At 36.1% G+C, this 27,891-nt stretch overlaps 1 protein-coding gene across 3 annotated transcripts in view; it reads right to left on the reverse strand.

Moving 5' to 3' along the window:
* The window catches only part of LOC131955904 (disks large homolog 5), a gene marked incomplete at its 3' end in the record, with an annotated part of 63,438 nt that extends 35,547 nt beyond the window's left edge, over positions 1 to 27,891 (reverse strand). The window contains 11 exon segments of one of the 3 annotated variants that reach the window (XM_059320213.1): positions 406 to 622; positions 1,331 to 1,526; positions 5,214 to 5,390; positions 5,853 to 6,050; positions 7,839 to 8,108; positions 16,746 to 16,955; positions 20,533 to 20,740; positions 21,800 to 21,905; positions 22,789 to 22,854; positions 22,938 to 23,313; positions 27,743 to 27,891. In XM_059320213.1, coding sequence (XP_059176196.1) covers positions 406 to 622; positions 1,331 to 1,526; positions 5,214 to 5,390; positions 5,853 to 6,050; positions 7,839 to 8,108; positions 16,746 to 16,955; positions 20,533 to 20,740; positions 21,800 to 21,905; positions 22,789 to 22,854; positions 22,938 to 23,217 — 1,928 coding nt within the window. 3 annotated transcript variants of the gene reach the window in all.

A 27,891-nucleotide genomic window follows, 5' to 3' on the forward strand; every position in this document is an offset into this window, starting at 1 on the left:
ATGGTGAACTGGGATTGGATCATAAACAGAGATTGTGTACTAGATTAGAATGGTGAACTGGGATTGGATCATAAACAGAGATTGTGTACTAGATTAGAATGGTGAACTGGGATTGGATCATAAACAGAGATTGTGTACTAGATTAGAATGGTGAACTGGGATTGGATCATAAACAGAGATTGTGTACTAGATTAGAATGGTGAACTGGGATTGGATCATAAACAGAGATTGTGTACTAGATTAGAATGGTGAACTGGGATTGGATCATAAACAGAGATTGTGTACTAGATTAGAATGGTGAACTGGGATTGGATCATAAACAGAGATTGTGTACTAGATTAGAATGGTGAACTGGGATTGGATCATAAACAGAGATTGTGTACTAGATTAGAATGGTGAACTAACTTGATTTCTTTGAGCTCCTTAACTGCCTCATTTTTCTGTCTTTTGAACTCATCTGAGTCTCTGAGAGCTTGGGCCAGGTCGCTGACTGCCCGATCCCTGTCCCGTCTCAAGTTGTCACAGAGGCTGCGAATACTTTCTCTCTCTTGAACTATTTTGTCCCTCTCACTGAAGGCTTTATCTCGGTTTTTATTGGCATTCTCTGCTTCTTGCTCAGCATCTAAACAAACATTTCCCTAGTTAACTTGTCCACTTCTCTCTAGATCATGCTTAACTTACTCTATAAATCAGTGGTTCTTAACCTTTTAGGAGGTATCAAACCCCATAAGCTTCTTATACATATTCACTGGACCCTTCTAATTAGTTCTATTATCCACAATGACAAATCAGATAGTGAACCGTATGAGTTAGCTGTGTTTATTGACATACACTGAACCCCTGAGACTGACTCACCTAACCTTTGGGGTTAGATCAAACCCAGATTAAGAACCGGAGCTATTGATCAACTTAAACTTGACCCAATTACTGTCTAAATTAACATTAACTTCATCAAATTACTATCTACATTAACTTTATCAAATTACTATCTACATTAACTTTATCAAATTACTATCTACATTAACTTTATCAAATCACTATCTACATTAACTTTATCAAATCACTATCTACATTAACTTCATCAAATCACTATCTACATTAACTTCATCAAATCACTATCTACATTAACTTCATCAAATCACTATCTGCATTAACTTCATCAAATCACTATCTACATTAACTTCATCAAATCACTATCTACATTAACTTCATCAAATCACTATCTACATTAACTTCATCAAATCACTATCTACATTAACTTCATCAAATCACTATCTACATTAACTTTAACTTACAAACTCTTGAAGCAACTTGAACTTGGTGAACTTACTATCAAGGTCAACTTTTAACTTCTCTAACTGCTTCTTGAGATTCTCCGAATCTTTCAAAATGTTTTCCACCTCTTGAGCCCTCTCCTTTTGTGTCTTCTCATAGTTCTCCTTAATGAGCTGTTCCATGTGTTCCATCTGTTCATATGCTTCATTCCTCTCTTTCCTGGCCAAGTCTCTCTGTTGCTCCATGCGTTTCTGAAAGTCCAAACGTTCGTGTTTCAGGCCCTGCTTTGTCAAACAAAGAAGAAAATCATCAACAGTTTCTTTCTAACAAGCCCCATTTGGCCATGTACTGTAAAGTAAGTTTGGAACAGTGAGTTACCCCATATGTTACAGTTTACTGTAAAGTAAGTTTGGAACAGTGAGTTACCCCATATGTTACAGTTTACTGTAAAGTAAGTTTGGAACAGTGAGTTACCCCATATGTTACAGTTTACTGTAAAGTAAGTTTGGAACAGTGAGTTACCCCATATGTTACAGTTTACTGTAAAGTAAGTTTGGAACAGTGAGTTACCCCATATGTTACAGTTTGCTTAAAACTACTCAAGACATGTGTTCAAAAGCCATGGCCACATTTTTAAATGTGTCATCATCTTAAAGGATGACAGCTGAATTAGGAACTAGAAGTTCAAGCCATGGAAGTGAAATGTTATTGAAAGATAATAAGAATAACATACCAAGATGTTAGGAATAACATACCAAGATGTTAGGAATAACATTCCAAGAGCCAGGCAAGGAGCAGAGCCAGGCAAGGAACAGCGCTAGGCAAGGAACAGGGCCAGGTAAGGAACAGCACTAGGCAAGGAACAGAGCCAGGCAAGGAACAGAGCCAGGGAAGGAACAGCGCTAGGCAAGGAATAGGGCCAGGCAAGGAACAGGGCCAGGCAAGGAACAGGGCCAGGCAAGGAACAGGGCCAGGCAAGGAACAGCGCCAGGCAAGGAACAGAGCCAGGCAAGGAACAGGGCCAGGCAAGGAACAGGGCCAGGCAAGGAACAGGGCTAGGCAAGGAACAGGGCTAGGCAAGGAACAGCGCTAGGCAAGGAACAGAGCCAGGCAAGGAACAGAGCCAAGCAAGGAACAGAGCCAGGCAAGGAACAGCGCCAGGCAAGGAACAGGGCTAGGCAAGGAACAGGGCTAGGCAAGGAACAGGGCTAGGCAAGGAACAGGGCTAGGCAAGGAACAGCGCTAAGCAAGGAACAGAGCCAGGCAAGGAACAGGGCCAGGCAAGGAACAGAGCCAGGCAAGGAACAGAGCCAGGCAAGGAACAGAGCCAGGCCAGGAACAGCACTAGGCAAGGAACAGAGCTAGGCAAGGAACAGAGCCAGGCAAGGAACAGAGCCAGGCAAGGAACAGAGCCAGGCAAGGAACAGGGCCAGGTAAGGAACAGGGCCAGGTAAGGAACAGCGCTAGGCAAGGAACAGAGCCAGGCAAGGAACAGAGCCAGGCAAGGAACAGAGCCAAGCAAGGAACAGGGCCAGGTAAGGAACAGGGCCAGGTAAGGAACAGGGCCAGGTAAGGAACAGCGCTAGGCAAGGAACAGAGCCAGGCAAGGAACAGAGCCAGGCAAGGAACAGAGCCAAGCAAGGAACAGGGCCAGGTAAGGAACAGGGCCAGGTAAGGAACAGCGCTAGGCAAGGAACAGAGCCAGGCAAGGAACAGAGCCAGGCAACGAACAGAGCCAAGCAAGGAACAGAGCCAGGCAACGAACAGAGCCAGGCAAGGAACAGAGCCAGGCAAGGAACAGGGCCAGGCAAGGAACAGGGCCAGGCAAGGAACAGGGCTAGGCAAGGAACAGCGCTAGGCAAGGAACAGCACTAGGCAAGGAACAGAGCCAGGCAAGGAACAGAGCCAAGCAAGGAACAGGGCCAGGTAAGGAACAGCGCTAGGCAAGGAACAGAGCCAGGCAAGGAACAGAGCCAGGCAAGGAACAGAGCCAGGCAAGGAACAGAGCCAGGCAAGGAACAGGGCCAGGCAAGGAACAGAGCCAGGCAAGGAACAGAGCCAGGCAAGGAACAGAGCCAGGCCAGGAACAGGGTTAGGCAAGGAACAGCACTAGGCAAGGAACAGAGCCAGGCCTGGAACAGGGTTAGGCAAGGAACAGCACTAGGCAAGGAACAGAGCCAGGCAAGGAACAGAGCCAGGCAAGGAACAGGGCCAGGCAAGGAACAGAGCCAGGCAAGGAACAGGGCCAGGCAAGGAACAGAGCTAGGCAAGGAACAGAGCCAGGCAAGGAACAGGGCCAGGCAAGGAACAGGGCCAGGCAAGGAACAGAGCCAGGGAAGGAACAGCGCTAGGCAAGGAACAGAGCCAGGCAAGGAACAGGGCCAGGCCAGGAACAGAGGGCAATGGAGGATCAGAAGGACACCAGGCATGACTTTAACCAATTGAATTGAATTTAATTCTAGAATTTAGTAATGAAAATTCAAGAACATTTATAGTAATATTTAGTCAGGAAGGCATAAGCACTAGAACTTTAACATAGATGAGGTCTCTGTAAATTGGATTGTTGAAATACTCAGGCCATGTGGTGGAACAGGGTGTCAGATGGAATCAGTTAATGTAAAGCTAAAATGGTACACCACTAATGTAAAGCTAAAAAGGTACACCACTAATGTAAAGCTAAAAAGGTACACCACTAATGTAAAGCCTAAAAGGTACACCACTAATGTAAAGCTAAAATGGTACACCACTAATGTAAAGCTAAAAAGGTACACCACTAATGTAAAGCTAAAATGGTACACCACTAATGTAAAGCTAAAAAGGTACACCACTAATGTAAAGCTAAAAAGGTACACCACTAATGTAAAGCCTAAAAGGTACACCACTAATGTAAAGCCAAAAAGGTACACCACTAATGTAAAGCCAAAAAGGTACGCCACTAATGTAAAGCTAAAATGGTACACCACTAATGTAAAGCTAAAAAGGTACACCACTAATGTAAAGCTAAAAAGGTACACCACTAATGTAAAGCCTAAAAGGTACACCACTAATGTAAAGCCAAAAAGGTACACCACTAATGTAAAGCCAAAAAGGTACGCCACTAATGTAAAGCCAAAAAGGTACACCACTAATGTAAAGCCAAAAAGGTACGCCACTAATGTAAAGCCAAATAGGTACACCACTAATGTAAAGCTAAAAAGGTACACTACACCACTAATGTAAAGCTAAAAAGGTACACCACTAATGTAAAGCTAAAAAGGTACACCACTAATGTAAAGCCAAAAAGGTATGCCACTAATGTAAAGCCAAATAGGTACACCACTAATGTAAAGCTAAAAAGGTACACTACACCACTAATGTAAAGCTAAAAAGGTACACCACTAATGTAAACACACAGAGTTAAGTGACCTTACTAAAGATCCAAGTCTCTATAGAAGTAAGTCTGGGGACAGTGTGGTCAAACGGTAGAGCTTACAACTACTAACTAGAGAGCCTCAAGTTCAGATCCGGGCTTGAGTCTAAAAGACATCCCCTAGTCCACCCAGCTCTGATGGGTACCAAACTCACTTTAGTAAAGGCAGCTGGATTTAGTGCTGAGCCTACAGGAGGCAACTGAAACAGCTCAACTCTGCTTCATCGCCCCATGTGTCTTGTGCAGAGGTTGGGGTGAGTTAAAGAGGTTGGGGTGAGTTAAAGAGGTTGGGGTGAGTTAAAGAGGTTGGGGTGAGTGAGTTAAAAAGGTTGGGGTGAGTTAAAGAGGTTGGGGTGAGTTAAAGAGGTTGGGGTGAGTTAAAGAGGTTGGGGTGAGTTAAAGAGGTTGGGGTGAGTGTGTTGGAAGTGAAAATGTGTTGGATTGAGTACTAACTTTATGAACAGTGTCCCTCTCATGGAGGTGAGTCACCTTCAAAAAGAGAAATATTGACAACTAGAAAACTGTGTACCTGGTTGATGCCACTCATGTCATTTCTTTCCCGCCTGTACTTGTCTCTTTCAGTTAAAACAGTGCTCATGTCATGCCTGACTGACTCGAGCTCCACCTCTAGAGTTTTTTTTTCTATGCTCAATTTCTCTGCATGCTTTCCTACAGCATTCAGCTTATCTTGGAGTTGTTCAATTTCCTGCAGAGATGAGGGTTAACTGTAACATTATCTGTAGAGGGTTAGGATTGACTAACATTTTCTGTAGAGGGTTAGGGTTAACTGTAACATTTTCTGTAGAGGGTTAGGGTTAACTGTAACATTTTCTGTACAGGGTTAGGGTTAACTGTAACATTTTCTGTAGAGGGTTAGGGTTAACTGTAACATTTTCTGTACAGGGTTAGGGTTAACTGTAACATTTTTGGTAGAGGGTTAGGGTTAACTGTAACATTTTTGGTAGAGGGTTAGGGTTAACTAACATTTTCTGTAGAGGGTTAGGGTTAACTGTAACATTTTCTGTAAAAGGGTTAGGGTTGACTAACATTTTCTGTAGAGGGTTAGGGTTAACTAACATTTTCTGTAATAAGTTACAACAAGAGGTTAGGGTGAGTGAGTTAAAGAGGGGGTGAGTGTGTTGGAAGTGAAAATATGTTGAGTACTAACTTTATGAACAGTGTCCCTCTCAGACATGACTAAAGCATATTCCTTGACTGCTGCATCCTTCTCTGCCCTAAGAGCCTCAAAGCTTTTCTTTAACTCAGCATGTTTGGCAAAGGTCTGGTTGAAATCAGTACAGAAATCATCTCGCTGCTTGATGACCAGACTCAACTTTTCCTTCATCTGACCCAGGTTGTACAGAGTCTAAAACATACATTGTTTCTTACTGAGGTTAACTAGCAAGTGTCACCACTTACTGAGGTTAACTAGCAAGTGTCACCACTTACTGAGGTTAACTAGCAAGTGTCACCATTTACTGAGGTTAACTCACAAGTGTCACCACTTACTGGGGTTAACTACTAGCAAGTGTCACCACTTACTAAGATTAACTACTAGCAAATGTCACCACTTACTGAGGTTAACTAGCAAGTGTCACCACTTACTGAGGTTAACTAACAAGTGTCACCACTTACTGAGGTTAACTAACAAGTGTCACCACATACTGAGATTTACTAGCAAGTGTCACCACTAACTGAGGTTAACTAGCAAGTGTCACCACTTACTGGGGTTAACTACAAGCAAGTGTCACTACTTACTGAGGTTAACTAGCAAGTGTCACCACTTAATGAGGTTAACTACTAGCAAGTGTCACCACTTACTGAGGTTAACTAGCAAGTGTCACCACTTACTGAGGTTAACTACTAGCAAGTGTCACCACTTACTGAGGTTAACTAGCAAGTGTCACCACTTACTGAGATTAACTAGCAAGTGTCACCACTTACTGAGGTTAACTACTAGCAAGTGTCACCACTTACTGAGGTTAACTAACAAGTGTCACCACTTACTGAGGTTAACTACTAGCAAGTGTCACCACTTACTGAGGTTAACTAACAAGTGTCACCACTTACTGAGATTAACTAACAAGTGTCACCACTTACTGAGATTAACTAACAAGTGTCACCACTTACTGAGGTTAACTACTAGCAAGTGTCACCACTTACTGAGATTAACTAACAAGTGTCACCACTTACTGAGGTTAACTAGCAAGTGTCACCACTTACTGAGGTTAACTAGCAAGTGTCACCACCTACTGAGGTTAACTAACAAGTGTCACCACTTACTGAAGTTAACTACTAGCAAGTGTCACCACTTACTGAGGTTAACTAACAAGTGTCACCACTTACTGAGGTTAACTAGCAAGTGTCACCACTTACTGAGGTTAACTAGCAAGTTTCACCACTTACTGAGGTTAACTAGCAAGTTTCACCACTTACTGAGGTTAACTATTAAGATGTGTCACCACTTACTGAGGTTAACTACTAGCAAGTGTCACCACTTACTGAGGTTAACTAACAAGTGTCACCACTTACTGAGGTTAACTATTAAGAAGTTTCACCCCTTACTGAGGTTAACTATTAAGAAGTGTCACCACTTACTGAGGTTAACTAACAAGTGTCACCACTTACTAAGGTTAACTAGCAAGTGTCACCACTTACTGAGGTTAAGCAAGTTTCGCCACTTACTGAGGTTAACTATTAAGAAGTGTCACCACTTACTTAGGTTAACTATTAAGAAGTGTCACCACTTACTGAGGTTAACTAGCAAGTGTCACCACTTACTGAGGTTAACTAGCAAGTGTCACCACTTACTGAGGTTAACTAACAAGTGTCACCACTTACTTAGGTTAACTATTAAGAAGTGTCACCACTTACTGAGGTTAACTAGCAAGTGTCACCACTTACTGAGGTTAACTAGCAAGTGTCACCACTTACTGAGGTTAACTAACAAGTGTCACCACTTACTTAGGTTAACTATTAAGAAGTTTCACCACTTACTGAGGTTAACTAACAAGTGTCGCCACTTACTGAGGTTAACTATTAAGAAGTTTCACCACTTACTGAGGTTAACTAATAAGTGTCACCACTTACTGAGGTTAACTATTAAGAAGTGTCACCACTGAGACTTATGACAAGGTTCAAGGGTAATAAGTACCTGGTTCCACTCTCTGATAGCATTTGTACACTGTTGCTTCAGGCCATTCCTCTCCTGGGTTAGGGCATCATTCTTGTTCTGTTGATCCTCCAGTTGGGCCCTCAGAGCCATCATCTCTTCTGTCAGCCCATCCAATCGGCTCAGGGCAGCACTGTGACTGCCAGCCAGCTGGGAGTATTTCTCTCTCAGCATGTCATAATCCTTGTCAAGTGTTTCATATTTCTCAACCATGGACGCATACATCTCACCCATAGCATCTTCGCTGCTAGCCTACAAATAACAGCACCTTATCCTAAGATCTAGCTAATAGAGCATATATCAAACTGTATCCTAAGATCTAGCTAACAGAGCATATATCAAACCTTATCCTAAGATCTAGCTAACAGAGCATATATCAAACCTTATCCTTAGATCTAGCTAACAGAGCATATATCAAACTGTATCCTAAGATCTAGCTAACAGAGCATATAGCAAACTGTATCCTAAGATCTAGCTAACAGAGCATATAGCAAACTGTATCCTAAGATCTAGCTAACAGAGCATATATCAAACCTTATCCTAAGATCTAGCTAACAGAGCATATATCAAACCTTATCCTAAGATCTAGCTAACAGAGCATATATCAAACCTTATCCTTAGATCTAGCTAACAGAGCATATATCAAACTGTATCCTAAGATCTAGCTAACAGAGCATATAGCAAACTGTATCCTAAGATCTAGCTAACAGAGCATATATCAAACCTTATCCTAAGATCTAGCTAACAGAGCATATATCAAACTGTATCCTAAGATCTAGCTAACAGAGCATATATCAAACTGTATCCTAAGATCTAGCTAACAGAGCATATAGCAAACTGTATCCTAAGATCTAGCTAACAGAGCATATATCAAACTGTATCCTAAGATCTAGCTAACAGAGCATATATCAAACCTTATCCTAAGATCTAGCTAACAGAGCATATATCAAACTGTATCCTAAGATATGCTAACAGAGCATATATCAAACCTTATCCTAAGATCTAGCTAACAGAGCATATATCAAACCTTATCCTAAGATCTAGCTAACAGAGCATATATCAAACCTTATCCTAAGATCTAGCTAACAGAGCATATATCAAACCTTATCCTAAGATCTAGCTAACAGAGCATATATCAAACTGTATCCTAAGATCTAGCTAACAGAGCATATATCAAACCTTATCCTAAGATCTAGCTAACAGAGCATATATCAAACTGTATCCTAAGATCTAGCTAACAGAGCATATATCAAACCTTATCCTAAGATCTAGCTAACAGAGCATATAGCAAACTGTATCCTAAGATCTAGCTAACAGAGCATATATCAAACCTTATCCTAAGATCTAGCTAACAGAGCATATATCAAACCTTATCCTTAGATCTAGCTAACAGAGCATATATCAAACTGTATCCTAAGATCTAGCTAACAGAGCATATAGCAAACTGTATCCTAAGATCTAGCTAACAGAGCATATATCAAACCTTATCCTAAGATCTAGCTAACAGAGCATATATCAAACTGTATCCTAAGATCTAGCTAACAGAGCATATATCAAACTGTATCCTAAGATCTAGCTAACAGAGCATATATCAAACCTTATCCTAAGATCTAGCTAACAGAGCATATATCAAACCTTATCCTTAGATCTAGCTAACAGAGCATATATCAAACTGTATCCTAAGATCTAGCTAACAGAGCATATAGCAAACTGTATCCTAAGATCTAGCTAACAGAGCATATATCAAACCTTATCCTAAGATCTAGCTAACAGAGCATATATCAAACCTTATCCTAAGATCTAGCTAACAGAGCATATATCAAACTGTATCCTAAGATCTAGCTAACAGAGCATATAGCAAACTGTATCCTAAGATCTAGCTAACAGAGCATATATCAAACCTTATCCTAAGATCTAGCTAACAGAGCATATATCAAACCTTATCCTAAGATCTAGCTAACAGAGCATATATCAAACTGTATCCTAAGATCTAGCTAACAGAGCATATAGCAAACTGTATCCTAAGATCTAGCTAACAGAGCATATAGCAAACTGTATCCTAAGATCTAGCTAACAGAGCATATATCAAACCTTATCCTAAGATCTAGCTAACAGAGCATATATCAAACTGTATCCTAAGATATGCTAACAGAGCATATATCAAACCTTATCCTAAGATCTAGCTAACAGAGCATATATCAAACCTTATCCTAAGATCTAGCTAACAGAGCATATATCAAACCTTATCCTAAGATCTAGCTAACAGAGCATATATCAAACCTTATCCTAAGATCTAGCTAACAGAGCATATATCAAACTGTATCCTAAGATCTAGCTAACAGAGCATATAGCAAACTGTATCCTAAGATCTAGCTAACAGAGCATATAGCAAACTGTATCCTAAGATCTAGCTAACAGAGCATATATCAAACCTTATCCTAAGATCTAGCTAACAGAGCATATATCAAACCTTATCCTAAGATCTAGCTAACAGAGCATATAGCAAACTGTATCCTAAGATCTAGCTAACAGAGCATATATCAAACTGTATCCTAAGATCTAGCTAACAGAGCATATATCAAACCTTATCCTAAGATCTAGCTAACAGAGCATATATCAAACTGTATCCTAAGATCTAGCTAACAGAGCATATATCAAACTGTATCCTAAGATATGCTAACAGAGCATATAGCAAACCTTATCCTAAGATCTAGCTAACAGAGCATATATCAAACCTTATCCTAAGATCTAGCTAACAGAGCATATATCAAACCTTATCCTAAGATCTAGCTAACAGAGCATATATCAAACTGTATCCTAAGATCTAGCTAACAGAGCATATATCAAACCTTATCCTAAGATCTAGCTAACAGAGCATATATCAAACTGTATCCTAAGATCTAGCTAACAGAGCATATATCAAACCTTATCCTAAGATCTAGCTAACAGAGCATATATCAAACCTTATCCTAAGATCTAGCTAACAGAGCATATATCAAACTGTATCCTAAGATATGCTAACAGAGCATATATCAAACCTTATCCTAAGATCTAGCTAACAGAGCATATATCAAACCTTATCCTAAGATCTAGCTAACAGAGCATATATCAAACTGTATCCTAAGATATGCTAACAGAGCATATATCAAACCTTATCCTAAGATCTAGCTAACAGAGCATATATCAAACCTTATCCTAAGATCTAGCTAACAGAGCATATATCAAACTGTATCCTAAGATATGCTAACAGAGCATATATCAAACCTTATCCTAAGATCTAGCTAACAGAGCATATATCAAACCTTATCCTAAGATCTAGCTAACAGAGCATATATCAAACTGTATCCTAAGATATGCTAACAGAGCATATATCAAACCTTATCCTAAGATCTAGCTAACAGAGCATATATCAAACCTTATCCTAAGATCTAGCTAACAGAGCATATATCAAACTGTATCCTAAGATATGCTAACAGAGCATATATCAAACCTTATCCTAAGATCTAGCTAACAGAGCATATATCAAACCTTATCCTAAGATCTAGCTAATAGAGCATATATCAAACCTTATCCTAAGATCTAGCTAACAGAGCATATATCAAACTGTATCCTAAGATATGCTAACAGAGCATATATCAAACCTTATCCTAAGATCTAGCTAACAGAGCATATATCAAACCTTATCCTAAGATCTAGCTAACAGAGCATATATCAAACCTTATCCTAAGATCTAGCTAACAGAGCATATATCAAACTGTATCCTAAGATATGCTAACAGAGCATATATCAAACCTTATCCTAAGATCTAGCTAACAGAGCATATATCAAACCTTATCCTAAGATCTAGCTAACAGAGCATATATCAAACCTTATCCTAAGATCTAGCTAACAGAGCATATAGCAAACTGTATCCTAAGATCTAGCTAACAGAGCATATATCAAACCTTATCCTAAGATCTAGCTAACAGAGCATATATCAAACTGTATCCTAAGATCTAGCTAACAGAGCATATATCAAACCTTATCCTAAGATCTAGCTAACAGAGCATATATCAAACTGTATCCTAAGATATGCTAACAGAGCATATAGCAAACCTTATCCTAAGATCTAGCTAACAGAGCATATATCAAACCTTATCCTAAGATCTAGCTAACAGAGCATATATCAAACCTTATCCTAAGATCTAGCTAACAGAGCATATATCAAACTGTATCCTAAGATCTAGCTAACAGAGCATATATCAAACCTTATCCTAAGATCTAGCTAACAGAGCATATATCAAACTGTATCCTAAGATCTAGCTAACAGAGCATATATCAAACCTTATCCTAAGATCTAGCTAACAGAGCATATATCAAACCTTATCCTAAGATCTAGCTAACAGAGCATATATCAAACTGTATCCTAAGATATGCTAACAGAGCATATATCAAACCTTATCCTAAGATCTAGCTAACAGAGCATATATCAAACCTTATCCTAAGATCTAGCTAACAGAGCATATATCAAACTGTATCCTAAGATATGCTAACAGAGCATATATCAAACCTTATCCTAAGATCTAGCTAACAGAGCATATATCAAACCTTATCCTAAGATCTAGCTAACAGAGCATATATCAAACTGTATCCTAAGATATGCTAACAGAGCATATATCAAACCTTATCCTAAGATCTAGCTAACAGAGCATATATCAAACCTTATCCTAAGATCTAGCTAACAGAGCATATATCAAACTGTATCCTAAGATATGCTAACAGAGCATATATCAAACCTTATCCTAAGATCTAGCTAACAGAGCATATATCAAACCTTATCCTAAGATCTAGCTAACAGAGCATATATCAAACTGTATCCTAAGATATGCTAACAGAGCATATATCAAACCTTATCCTAAGATCTAGCTAACAGAGCATATATCAAACCTTATCCTAAGATCTAGCTAATAGAGCATATATCAAACCTTATCCTAAGATCTAGCTAACAGAGCATATATCAAACTGTATCCTAAGATATGCTAACAGAGCATATATCAAACCTTATCCTAAGATCTAGCTAACAGAGCATATATCAAACCTTATCCTAAGATCTAGCTAACAGAGCATATATCAAACCTTATCCTAAGATCTAGCTAACAGAGCATATATCAAACTGTATCCTAAGATATGCTAACAGAGCATATATCAAACCTTATCCTAAGATCTAGCTAACAGAGCATATATCAAACCTTATCCTAAGATCTAGCTAACAGAGCATATATCAAACCTTATCCTAAGATCTAGCTAACAGAGCATATAGCAAACTGTATCCTAAGATCTAGCTAACAGAGCATATATCAAACCTTATCCTAAGATCTAGCTAACAGAGCATATATCAAACTGTATCCTAAGATCTAGCTAACAGAGCATATATCAAACCTTATCCTAAGATCTAGCTAACAGAGCATATAGCAAACTGTATCCTAAGATCTAGCTAACAGAGCATATAGCAAACTGTATCCTAAGATCTAGCTAACAGAGCATATATCAAACCTTATCCTAAGATCTAGCTAACAGAGCATATAGCAAACTGTATCCTAAGATCTAGCTAACAGAGCATATATCAAACATTATCCTAAGATCTAGCTAACAGAGCATATATCAAACCTTATCCTAAGATCTAGCTAACAGAGCATATATCTAACCTTATCCTAAGATCTAGCTAACAGAGCATATATCAAACTGTATCCTAAGATCTAGCTAACAGAGCATATATCAAACTGTATCCTAAGATCTAGCTAACAGAGCATATATCAAACCTTATCCTAAGATCTAGCTAACAGAGCATATATCAAACCTTATCCTAAGATCTAGCTAACAGAGCATATATCAAACCTTATCCTAAGATCTAGCTAACAGAGCATATAGCAAACTGTATCCTAAGATCTAGCTAACAGAGCATATATCAAACTGTATCCTAAGATCTAGCTAACAGAGCATATAGCAAACTGTATCCTAAGATCTAGCTAACAGAGCATATATCAAACTGTATCCTAAGATCTAGCTAACAGCTAATTTTTTTTATTTAAACATCGATTTTTTTTCTAAAATATTGACTGAGGTCGACCAACATAGGTTTTTTTATTCAATCTCTATTACAATGTTTTACAACAGTTTTTCAAAATGCGTAATAGCGGCTAAAATGCAGTTGTTTCAAACATTACTTTTTTAAAATACAAAAATATGACGTTACACTATCTTACGAGTGTGACGTTATTTATGGAAGACCCCTTATTAAAAATTTAAAAACAGTCTGTACGTATTTTTTCTTCCTCAAACAAGACATGGTCGTAGTCACGTTGAGTTTAGTATATTTTTTTTTAATATGTAGACCTACGAAGATTACGTATTGCAGGAACAGCTATTTGAAATTGACTGTGACGTCATTTTTTTCTACAACCAGTACCAAAAACGTACTTAGGGTCAAGGTGAGGTCACAAGAGCCACCATTACTACGAGGTGGGGCGGGTTAGTCTAGTCCTCATAGTCACCTTTTGCAAGGATTTCAATATCAGGGATGTGACCAGACCAGGAAAAAAAATTAGGAAATTTTTTTCGGATAATAACTCAATATGCTTTATCTACTTTTTATCGCGGTTAAGCAGCTTCATACTGTTACTGTACTAATAAATTGTTTTATGAAGTTAATATTCTAAATACAAGAAGTTAATGTTACTCTAAAATAACATTGAAAGTCTTGTCTAATTGCAATTTAATGTTTACCTAATAAACAACTTTTTTAAAAATTACAATGTAACAAAAGTAGCTATTATGTTTTATTTTACCATTTAATTTAAACTGTAGGCCTACTAATCTGGTGTAGATTCTAGATGTACTCCTGTTTTCAATTTTAAATAGGGGGCCTAATACCCTATATTCTTTTAAAGATTGGATTGGTAAAAATATTTGTCTTTAACTGTAAAGAGCCTAGATTAAGATTAGTTACAATTTGAAAGTTTTAGGTTCATGTGATGAAAAAATGACTGGACCAGGTTAGCTAAAATTAGAAAGGGTCTGACGTGTGAACAAAAGTAAATCATTTTGATAGCCAAGCCACATCGATATTTATGTTTTTTTAGAATAGCTGTAAATTGTTAGGGGTCATCCACGTTTTTTTGACGATATTTACCTCCCCTCTGTCCTACAAAATCCAGACCCCCCCCCCCCCTCGAATTGAATTTGAATTTTTTTTAAAACATCGATTTTTTTCTAAAATATTGACTGAGGTCGACCAACATAAGGTATCTTATTCAATTTCTATGTTTTACAACAGTTTTCTAAAACTCGTAATAGCGGCTAAAATGCATTTCTTTCTAACATTACTTTTTTTTTAATGCAAAAATATGACGTTACACTATCTTACGAGTGTGACGTTATTTATGGAAGACCTCTGAACGTATTTTTTCTTCCACAAACGAGACACGATCGTAGTCACGTTGAGTTTAGTATTTTTTTTTAAATCTGTAGGCCTACGAAGCATACGTATTGCAGGAACAGCTATTTGAAATTGACTGTGACGTCATTTTTTCCCCCCACAAGCAGTACCGAACACGTACTTGGGGTCAAGGTGAGGTCACAAGAACCACCGTTAGTACGAGGTGGGGAGGGTTAGTCTAGTCCTCATAGTCAATTTTAGCAAGGATTTCCATATTAAATTGAGATTGCGAAATAAAATAGAATCAGAGAGTAACTCTAGATTTAGGCGGGTTAAAATACCGATAGGTAAATTAGGCTATATCGATAGCTAGATAACCAGGCTTAAGAGATGTAAGTTTTAATTGAATAACTGCATTATTTTAGATTACCTTTTCCCGTGTTTTTGATAAATAGTTAACTAAAAATATCAGCGGAAAATTTGGACTAAAAAATTGTGCTTTGAAAACTTCGTAATTCTGCCGAAATTCCGAATCTTAATCTACATTTAATCTTGATCAAGCACCGTCAGACCTAGCGCAATCGACCAATCGAAAAGAAATGCGCATATTCGAGTGTTCGTTTGACCTAAGTACAGTAGTTGTCGATTTAAATTTAAATACGAATAAGTGGAATGAGCATGTCGGCCCTTTCCGTAGAAGACATTTCCGGTTTTTTTTTCCTAATTTTTAAAACTTCGTAAAAAATCAACAAAAATTGAAAGTCAACGGAAAAATTCGGCGAAAATAAAATCAGCGGAGGAAAAACGCAACTGAAAAGGAAAAATCGGATTTCCGCTAAAATTCGGAAAAGTCACATCCCTGCAATATTAATTTGAGATTGCGAAATAAAATAGAATCAGAGAGAAACTGTAGATTTAGGCGGGTTAAAATACCGATAGATAGGCCCTAAATTAGGGTATATCAAATAGCTAGATTACCAGGCTTAAGAGATTTAAGTTTCAGTTGAATAACTATTATTTTAGATTACCTATTCCCGTGTTTTTTTTATAAAAAGTTAACTCAAAATATCAGCGGAAAATTTGGACTAAAAAATTGTGCTTTGAAAAATTCTTAAGTCCGCCGAAATTCCGAATCTTAATCTACATTTAATCTTGATCTAGCACCGCCAGACCTAGCGCAATCGACCAATCGAAAAGAAATGCGCATATTCGCGTGTCCGTTTGACCTAAGTACAGTAGTTGTCGATTTAAATACGAATAAGTGGAATGAGCATGTCGGCCCTTTCCGTAGAAGACATTTCCGTTTTTTTTTCCTAATTTTTAAAACTTTGTAAAAATTCGGCGAAAATTGAAAGTCGGCGGAAAAATTCGGCGAAAATTAAATCAGCGGAGGAAAATCGTAACTAAAACGGAAAAATTTGATTTCCGCTAAAATTCGGAAAAGTCACATCCCTGAGCTAACCACCAAAGCCTACCTTTTTCTGCTGGTGCCGTAACTGTGAGAGCTCCTGCTTGTCCTCAGCCCTGAGCTTCTGTAGCTCTGCCACTTCATCCAATAGATGCTTTTTCTCAGACACAAGTTCCCCCTGTTGAGCCTTCAATGAGTCAATTTCAGCTGTAGCTCTCTGCAGACACTGGGATTCACTTTGATACATACCTCGCAGGTGTTTCACTTCTTTTGTTACCTGATAAATAAAGGAGATGAATTCTATGAGGACATGTCTGAGAGCACTTGACAGTCCAGTCAAATGTTTTATAAGCTGACATTTTTTTTCTTGTTTTAAGTGTAAAGATGGATTAAAGAAAAAAAACATAAAAACCATTGTAATAAAAAGCTTTTAAATGCACTGAAAATAAAAAAATAAAACTAATTTGCTTTCTTTAAGGCTGCATACAGGACCTAATTTTGAGTATTTGGGTGACCGACGTTGATATTGAGGTTTGACCTAATTTTAAAAGTATGTCCATTTTTAAACTCAAAAATGTATTTTTTATTATTGGGAAATTATTTATATTTAAAAATAATTTTTGTGTGATGCATGTATGGGTATACTTTGACTAAATATTGTGAATATTTGCAGCTATAAAACAAATACAAAACTATAAATAGACACCTCATGTTCTTCTATATTGCCAGAAAGCTTTTTTCATGTCTTTTGAGTACAACCACATGGAAATTTTTGTTGATCTATGAAAATTTGCCATCTAATTTTGAGCGTTCAAATGATACATACTTTTGAAAGATTTTACCATAGTAGTTTGAATATGATACGCAAAAAAACAATATGAAATATGGTGGACGTAACAATGACAACAAAAAAAAATTCTTTTTTAAACCATTTTTTTTAGAAATCTTATTGAGCATATGTGTATTTGCTTGACTAATAACAAAAAAATGTAGGTACTGTAGCACCCAGGCTAAAAAAAATCTTTGGTTGTTCATGAGATCTCTTACATATTTTAGTGACAAAAGCTTTTATTCAAGAAATGTGGGTTGTTTTTCTTATTATCAGTGTATTTAAAAGATTGTTTTAAAAGGTTTTTATTTTTTTTCCCCACTTTTTAGTCATTTGTTTGAAATAAAGTAAAATTTGCTGAGCAGCAGCTTTGTGATCAGAAAAATTCAGTTATTCACCCACAAAAAACAAAGGAAAAAAAATCAAATCAAAATAAGAATCATGCCACTACCAACAAATAAGAAGTATCCACTACAAACAAATAAGAAATAATGCACTACAAATACAAACAAGTAAGGAATAATCAACTACAAACAAGTAAGAAATAATCCACTACAAACAAGTAAGAAATAATCCACTACAAACAAGTAAGAAATAATCCACTACAAACAAGTAAGAAATAATCCACTACAAACAAGTAAGAAATAATCCACTACAAACAAGTAAGAAATAATCAACTACAAACAAGTAAGAAATAATCCACTACAAACAAGTAAGAAATAATCCACTACAAACAAATAATAAATAATCCACTACAAACAAGTAAGAAATAATCCACTACAAACAAGTAAGAAATAATCCACTACAAACAAATAAGAAGTTGAGTAGGAAGACTAGAAGAGTGAGATCTAAAAATAATGATGACTCCACACAAAACAGCTCATGGGAAAAGAGTATTGATTTTTTCCTTAACTTGACACTAGCTACTATAGCAACCAATAATGAAACACACAGTAGAGTCAAATCTGTTTGCATAAGCAGTTGAGAAAGTGTGATAACTGCTTCATTTCTAATACAAAATTTTGGATGGCTTATTTGCCTATATGTTAAAAAATGAAAGTAAAAATGTACAAGGAATTAATTTCCTTAAGCCTTTTGCATCTTGTTATATGCCTGTACTAACCTGCAGACTATCAGTAGCAAAATGATCTAGGACCATAAGAAGTAAAAAAAAAATGATCTAGGACCATAAGAAGTAAAAACAAAATTATCTAGGACCATAAGAAGTAAAAAAAAAATGATCTAGGACCATAAGAAGTAAAAAAAAATGATCTAGGACCATAAGAAGTAAAAAAAATGATCTAGGACCATAAGAAGTAAAAAAAAATGATCTAGGACCATAAGAAGTAAAAACAAAATTATCTAGGACCATAAGAAGTAAAAAAAAAATGATCTAGGACCATAAGAAGTAAAAACAAAATTATCTAGGACCATAAGAAGTAAAAAAAAAATGATCTAGGACCATAAACAGTATAAAAAAAAGGTCTAGGACCATAAGAAGTAAAAAAAAATGATCTAGGACCATAAACAGTATAAAAAAAAGGTCTAGGACCATAAGCAGTAAAAAAAATGATCTAGGACCATAAACAGTATAAAAAAAAGGTCTAGGACCATAAGCAGTAAAAAAAATGATCTAGGACCATAAACAGTATAAAAAAAAGGTCTAGGACCATAAGCAGTAAAAAAAAATGATCTAGGACCATAAGAAGTAAAAAAAAATGATCTAGGACCATAAGAAGTAAAAAAAATGATCTAGGACCATAAGAAGTAAAAAAAATGATCTAGGACCATAAGAAGTAAAAAAAATGATCTAGGACCATAAGTAAAAAAAATGATCTAGGACCATAAGAAGTAAAAAAAAATGATCTAGGACCAAAAGCAGTAAAAAAAATGATCTAGGACCATAAACAGTAAAAAAAATGATCTAGGACCAAAAGCAGTAAAAAAAATGATCTAGGACCAAAAGCAGTAAAAAAAATGATCTAGGACCAAAAGCAGTAAAAAAAATGATCTAGGACCATAAGAAGTAAAAAAAAATGATCTAGGACCATAAGAAGTAAAAAAATGATCTAAGACCATAAGAAGTAAAAAAAAATGATCTAGGACCATAAACAGAAAAAAAAAATGATCTAGGACCATATGCAGTAAAAAAAAATGATCTAGGACCATAAGAAGTAAAAAAAAATGATCTAGGACCATAAACAGAAAAAAAAAATGATCTAGGACCATAAACAGAAAAAAAAAATGATCTAGGACCATAAGAAGTAAAAAAAAATGATCTAGGACCATAAGAAGTAAAAAAAAATGATCTAGGACCATAAGAAGTAAAAAAAAATGATCTAGGACCATAAGAAGTAAAAAAAAATGATCTAGGACCATAAGAAGTAAAAAAAAATGATCTAGGACCATAAGAAGTAAAAAAAATGATCTAGGACCATATGCAGTAAACTAATTGATCTAGGACCATAAGCAGTAAAATCAGAATAGCAATGGCAGCACAGGCTTTCAACAGACTTGCTAAGATCTGGAAATCATGCTCACTCCAGCAGAGAACCACACCTGGGAACATGGAGGAGAGAGATGGAAGAAGAAGTGCAGGCAACTGGTAAGACCTGGCATGAATTGAAGTGGCTCGCCCTAGAAAGACTGGAATGGTGAAGATTTGTTGCTGCCCTATACTCCACAGGGAGTATCAAGGATTAAGAATAAGCAGCAAAATGATCTGGGACCAAAACCAGGCAAATGATCTGAGACAATAAGCAGTAAAAAATTTCACGTTTAAACATTCTCGATTATTTTTTAAATTGTAATATGGTGCGGAAAATATTATTCTCAAATCGGGAAGTTCAAGTTATCCCTGAAAAGCGGCACGCTTGTTTGAAAACTAAGAAAGTGAGTAAATATTTGGATCAGTTATCAGATGAGCCTATGTAAGACACCTGAGAGAACTCATGATAAAATGTTGAGACAACCTGTTACTCTACATGCCAGAAAAAAAAATCTGATGATGAAAAATATGGTGTACCTGATCATAGCGCTCTCTCATGCCCATCATTTCAGCATTCTGTTGCTTTAGGACTTGCAGTTCCTTAAAGGCACACTCAAACTGCTTAAAAAACCAGTCATAATAACGATCTTGGTAGCCATGTCTTGGTACACCATAAGTGTCATAGAGTGAAGCTAGACTTGCTGAATTATGATCCATACTTGTAGATAAAGGACTTGAGTGATCTCTGCAAAATTTGGTGGACAAAAAACACTGCCCAAAGTCTACACTTAAGGAATATACTTATCAAATGCAACATCTTTATTAAACCTTATGTTATGCTCCCACCATAAATCTACATTGGACCTTATCTTGTGTACACCCAACATCCTAATTGGACCTTATCTTGTGTACACCCAACATCCTAATTGGACGTTATCTTGTGTACACAATACATCTTCATTGGACCTTATCTTGTGTACACCCAACATCCTAATTGGACCTTATCTTGTGTACACCCAACATCCTAATTGGACCTTATCTTGTGTACACCCAACATCCTAATTGGACCTTATCTTGTGTACACCCAACATCCTAATTGGACCTTATCTTGTGTACACCCAACATCCTAATTGGACCTTATCTTGTGTACACCCAACATCCTAATTGGACCTTATCTTGTGTACACCCAACATCCTAATTGGACCTTATCTTGTGTACACCCAACATCCTAATTGGACCTTATCTTGTGTACACCCAACATCCTAATTGGACCTTATCTTGTGTACACCCAACATCCTAATTGGACCTTATCTTGTGTACATCCATCTTCATTGGACCTTTATTGTGTACACTCAACATCTAAATTGGCATAGTTAAATTATGCTGTAGCTTGACCCGTTTTTACCTTTGACTTGGTAATGATGGCTGCCTTAAATGAAAATACCTGGTTTCCATTTGTAACAATGTTTCATGGTCATTTGAACATTGTCAGACTTGTAAGCATTACTTTTACGTATTAATCAAGAAGACCGACCTCGTTTTAACAATGGAACATTAAGGTTTGATTTAAACTTAACTATTGTACTTTGGTTTAGTAGCTGAAAATATCAATCAGAACATAAGGTGAGAAATACAGGCTAGGTATCTGACTCATATTAGAGAAAGTAAAAGGGGCGGGGCTTAGTGCTAACTTTACTTTCCCTAACATGTGTTAGGTACCCATCAGAGCTGGGTGGATTCAAAGACATTCTACTGACTTACCATCTTTTTAGATGGTGCTATAAAATTATCTGTTATGACCTACCTAAACGTAGGGTAGCTACTGCTCACAGTACTGTTAGGGTCATACTGGTGCGATGGAATTATCTTCGTCATTTTGGATCTGTTTGAAAATTCTTGAAGTCGAGCACCTAAAAATATATTGCAAATACCATTTAATTGAATGAAATCTGGAACTTCCTTGAATAGTCTGGGCTTGAAAAAAAATAAGACCTGAAATAGCAACTGAAAAAAATCAACATATTGGATTTAAGTTATAATCATATTTCTGTCCCTGCTATCTGGATGAATACAAATATCTCAAGTGTACCGCAAAGTCATTTAAATTTTAAAAAAAAAACATACAAATATCTGAAGTGTACCGCAAAGTCTTTTAAATTAAAAAAAAAACTTTCTGGATACTCAGAATAAACTGAGTATATTGTTACAGCCTAGGTGATTACCCAAGTGAAAAAAATGGGAAGCACTGACCATTGGCTTGATAGACTTATATTTTCTACCAGTATTAAACTAGATCTGAACACTAGTTATGCTTAGCAATACTACAGGTCACAAAGGACAAGGAAAACAAAATCAAGATGATCTAGAATTTAATTTAGTATTAAGCTGTGAACATATAAACATTAGCTACTGAGTATGGTTCACTTATTAACATAAACAGTTCCAACTAGTTCACTGTTCACACATCTTTTATAAGCAAACAAAGACAAACCTAGACAAAACATCCTTACATCACTTATTGCCATGGTTATTTTTATCAACATGTTTAGTATACATGGCCCAAGTGTAAATGCAGTGTTCAATCATGATAGTTGACAACTGAAATAAAAAATCCTCTCTCCCAATATAAAAAACATCACACTTAATATATTGTACATCACACTTACTCTTCAAAGACAAAAATCTACAACACAAATACTCCAAATATACAAAAAAAACTTCTACTATATACAAGTACTTTAGCTCCCCAACACACAAATTACTTTCAATTTCTAAATGAACAATTTTATTTACTTGTAGCAACCTGTCCACGACCAACATCATCTTCTGAGTCAGATGTTACAGATGGGGAAAAGGATTCTGTGGAGATAATAAAGTACTGGATTAAACTATGGTCATTTGACAAAGATAAAAAAAAAATTGTTAGAAAACCTGATGATTACCTTGTTGTGTCCCTACTGGCTCCTCATACATAGCTGTGAGAAGTGGCTGGTACATGTTCTGCAGTGCCAAGTAAAAACTTTGCAGTGCAGAGTTGTCTTTGGTTAGCAATAGATCCAGTAGTTTGCCCACCTGAGCAGACTTAGTAGGCAGAGTTTCTAGTTGTAAGATCTCCTCACCACTTATTGCTTTATCCTGCTCCAGGGCTTGGTACAGTTTGTCAGGATCAACATTTTCTTGGAGTCTAGTGCGGTGGATCTCCAGTAAATCTCGGAACTCCATGCTTATTTTACTCAGTGTTTCCTTTATCAGTCGATGAACTGCACCTACATTTTATCTTACAGCTCCGCTGGCCTAGATGAATTTTGATGCTGTTCACTGGAGAAGAACATTATCAGAATAATCTTAAGTTAACTATAATATATAATTATTAATTCCAATCCATTTCCTCTGAGGCCACAAAATCCTTCAAAACACTCACCCTAATACCCAAAACTCCCTGCACAACCATAATAATGTCAGTGTAAATATTCTAGATTCAATGTTTTCAAGAAGATCTATAAAGAAATAAAAATTCTGGCCAATGGCAATAAATTAATAACTTAAAAATTTGTTGGATGTTTGTTTTTTGCATAATCTATAATATAAGTATAAGCCATCTGGTAGTGTGTCAGTCCTTCCATCATCGCTATAGAATCTAGAAACATAAAAGTAAACAATAACATACCCGTGCATTAGGGTCTATTTATGTAATGACTTTTATGTAAGATTTTTTAATAGTTGGCAAAGTTTTTACTCTTTTTCATATGCCAACAAAAGAGCACAAAGAAAATAATACACGCACACTGCTAAAACATATTAAATGGATAAATGTCAAATGATGTTTTCGCTTAGATTCCTAGAAAAAAATGGATACATTTTAATAACAGTAAAGGTGAATATAACTAATTAATTAAAATGTTTAATAATTAAGCCAGGGTAGGTAATTAAAAAGAAATTCCACTCATGCTAAATATTGCTTAATTGCTATTTAGGTAAAACAACAAAATTCCTAGTTTCATTAGCGGGGGAAATTTTTATACCAGTGTATGATAATAGAATCTTCTTTAAAAAAGGGGTGTTAGGTTACTGGTAGTTAGTTAAATACACACATGGCTGGCTCATGTCAATGTTAACCCTGTCCCTAACCCTAACCCTACCATACGCCTAACCCTAATTTCTAACCATAAAATTAGTCAAGATTACAATACTACTAACAACACAACACACCTATTTTATGGAAGAGTCGATTATCGGACATCAGGATCTAAAATCATCCCATTAATGTACCTGTTTTTAAACAATTATATTAAAACTTTTCAGTAAAAAATAAAGACTAGATCTAGCAATGTTTTTATCAGCAGATGCAACCCAGCTCATTTAAAGCCATCTTGTTTAAGTTTTTTTCACTTTCTCGTATAGAGAAAGTCTTGTATCGTGCAAAAGAAAACACCTCACTGATACGGAAAAACATAATTTTGCAATCTTGTCCGTATGTCTGTGTGTCTGTCTGTGTGTCTGTTTGTGTGTAAACACGATAACTTGAGTACCATTACAGCTAGGTTGATGAAATTTCATATATAAGTATTTTATCAAAATCGTAGATCCTGATCAACTTTTGAGCGATTTCCGATAACCGGAAGTGGTACTTTTTCTACTTTGAATTTTTCAAAAGCCTATAACTTGAGTACTATTTAAGATAGATAAATGAAATTTCACATGTAAGTAAAAGATCTAATTCTCTACTTTCTGTCAAATTATGAGTAATTTCCGTTGACCGGAAGCACTAATTTACGCTATTTCCGATTTCTCAAAAAACGCATGTAAATTTATAAAGAACTAATAATATTGCGCACTATTATGCACATTCATTTGGCATTCACTTGGTGTGCAATTCTTTTTTCTACGAGATTTTATTCTATTTTAAAAACTTTAAGTATTTAAAATGGAGTTCCCATCCCCTGTTGTTTTATATAAGAATATTCGAGAAAGTTTAGGGGAGATCACTCCCGGTTTATTTTGTAATCTTATAGTTAGAGATTCAGGGGAAACCACTCTAACTTACAGATGGTCACTGTTTAAATAGCAAATCTTGCTCGCAAACACTGCTGTTTTTAAAGTCAATTTCTAGCCTATACTATATTGATATATCTATATATAGCCATTGATTTTGGTTTATTATTCAGTTATCTATAATATTGACACAAATATATCACAATATACCTCTATAAAGCCCTAATAATGAGGCAACTTTTTTGCACATTACTAGACTCTGCCGATTTTACACTTACGTACCTAAAACGATAGATTACCTTTTTTTTTATAGGCCTAGATCTAGGATCTAGATTTCAACTTCAAGTATATTGGTTTTTTTTTTATTTTTAAAGGTAGAATCTAGATCTAGAAAATCTTAGATTTAGAAATCTAGAGATCTAGATCTAATGATTCTAATCAATAATCATCTAATAAAATTTATTATAAATTATAGATCTAAATCTGGTAATCAAACTTTGAAACACTTTTGTAGCTTTCAAAACATAAATCTTCCTTAAAATGTGAAATAAATAATTAGCCTACTAAAATTTAATGAGGCACTTTCTTTTCACATTACTAGCCTCAGCCGATTTAACATACCTAAAGCAAAAGCATAATTATAAAAAAAAAACTATTATTTTATTTAATTTATTTAGCCTATTAGATCAACTACTAAATTAATAAATAGATTAGTAGGGCCTACTATTTAGAATTTAAAATCTAGTACTACAGTACTTAGGATCTAGATCTAGATTCTAGATCTAGATAGCTCTACTTATACTTAGTTAGTACTTAGTACTTAGAATCTAGTACTTACTACTTAGGTATTAGATTCTAGTAACAGTATTGGTTGATTTTAATATAATTAGGGCCAACTAGATCTAGAATAAAGATCTTATTATATTATACTAGCCATCGGTACCCGTTTCACATGAGTTATAGTTATAGGCCTCTATATATTTTTAAATGTTGCACTTGTTTGAGAAAAAAAAATTTATAAAATAGTTATTGGTCAAAACGCAATGTGCTTTACTACACGCTGAACGATATTAGTGACAAAGCAAAGAAATAACTAATTAGCTAAAAATCCGACACATTTAACATAACACAGGCACACACTGATTAAGTGACTTAAATGATTCGGTTAAAAACTCGACTATTCAATTGCAGTCTTCTTTTTTTTAAAGTGATTTATTTTTATTAGGTTTTTATGTATAGATCTATAGATTTAAATCTTTTCTTCTTCGTTCTTGATTATTAGTGTTGGAGGGGATCGAGATTTATTTGCCAGTGGGTTTGAACTTGAGACTTTGTTCGAATTTATCAAACATGAACTTTTTGCCGACTCGACCACGCCTCCAACACAATTAAGCGTTACGTGTCAACTGGTTATGCGCCATTGAGGCCATTGACTCCGATTTCAGCCTGCTTTTCTTTTTGGATTTGCTTCCATAGCCTTTATCCAACCAAGAACAAACTACAAGGCAGCAGTTTTTAATTTTGGAGTTGTCTCTCCTAGAAGAGTGGCTGTCCCCAGTTAACGAGCCTCATCTGCCCGAGGGTTCGAACTCGAGACTTTTCGGTTTAGCAAGCATGAGCTTTACCGACTCAACCACGCCGACCCCAAGATTTAAATGAAATAGTTCATTTCTTCATCGGTAACCATACCATATTAAATGCACTCGCTGATTAAGAGACTTAAAATTAAGAGACTTAAAACATTTCGTTAAAAACCCGGCTGTTCAAAGGCAGTTATATTGTTTTTGTCTTTTAAAATAAAAATGTATTATGGGAATAGATTCCAGAGTAGATTATAGTCTAAATCTAGATCTTAGCGTCTACGTCTAGTTTTTCCGTAGATCTAGTCTAGATCTAGAATCTCTAGATCTAGAATCCAAATAGATACCGTAAATTTTATAAGCTTAGGCCGAGAAAATTGTGTAATATATATTTCATAGCGTGCGTAGATCAAAATCAAATTTGAATGAAATAGTTCATTTCTTTATATTCTAAAATCGGAAGATGACTCCATGAGTTTTGTGTAAACATTTGGCGAGTGTCGTCATTGTTTTATGCGTTCTTTTTCACAACTATAAACATTTTCCTGTTGCATAATAAAAACTTAAAACTGTTCTCTACATTCAAATATGCCTTTATTTTTTATTTTTCTTCTTTAAATAAAATTGTGGTTATACATTTAAAACATCTACCATATTATTTTCAACAAAAATCCGTATCAAGTTCTCCATATATCGCTGAAGATTCTGATGTGATATCCGGTGAAAATATTTTGCTGACAGAGAGAGAGAAGTGCGCACATGGGCTTTTACATATTAGGATTATCTAGAATCTAGACTCCAGATATAGATCTAGATCTGGATTATAGATCTAGTACTAAAATACTTAGGACAAATAATAAATATAAATGGCCTAGGGCTAGGCCTATCGTCATCGTCATATATTAGTTACTGTGTTAGGCCAAGATCTAGACTCTAGAAACTAGATTCTAGATCTAGACTAGATTCTAGATCTAGACTAGATCCTAGATCTAATATCTACATTCAGATCTAGACTAGATTTAGATTTAGATCTAGATCTAGACTAGATCTAGATCTAGTCTAGATCTAGAATTGAGATAAGAGTAGACTCCAGTCTACTGGAGTCCAGTAGACTTAGTAAACTAAGCCACTAGACTAAGAAGACTAAACCTAGAAATCCTAGATCTAGATATTACCTTGGATCTCCAATTCAAAGACTATGACAGCGGTTTAGATATCCACGGGTTTACAACGACAATCAGAGACTAGATTTAGATCTAGATTCTAGATCTAGTCCAGATCCTAGATCTAGACCGACATATTCCGCCATTTTGAATGGGGAAGT

Source organism: Physella acuta, unplaced genomic scaffold (assembly GCF_028476545.2).
Source record: "Physella acuta isolate Inbredline_101_S28 unplaced genomic scaffold, ASM2847654v3 ptg001114l, whole genome shotgun sequence".
NCBI lineage: Eukaryota > Metazoa > Mollusca > Gastropoda > Physidae > Physella > Physella acuta.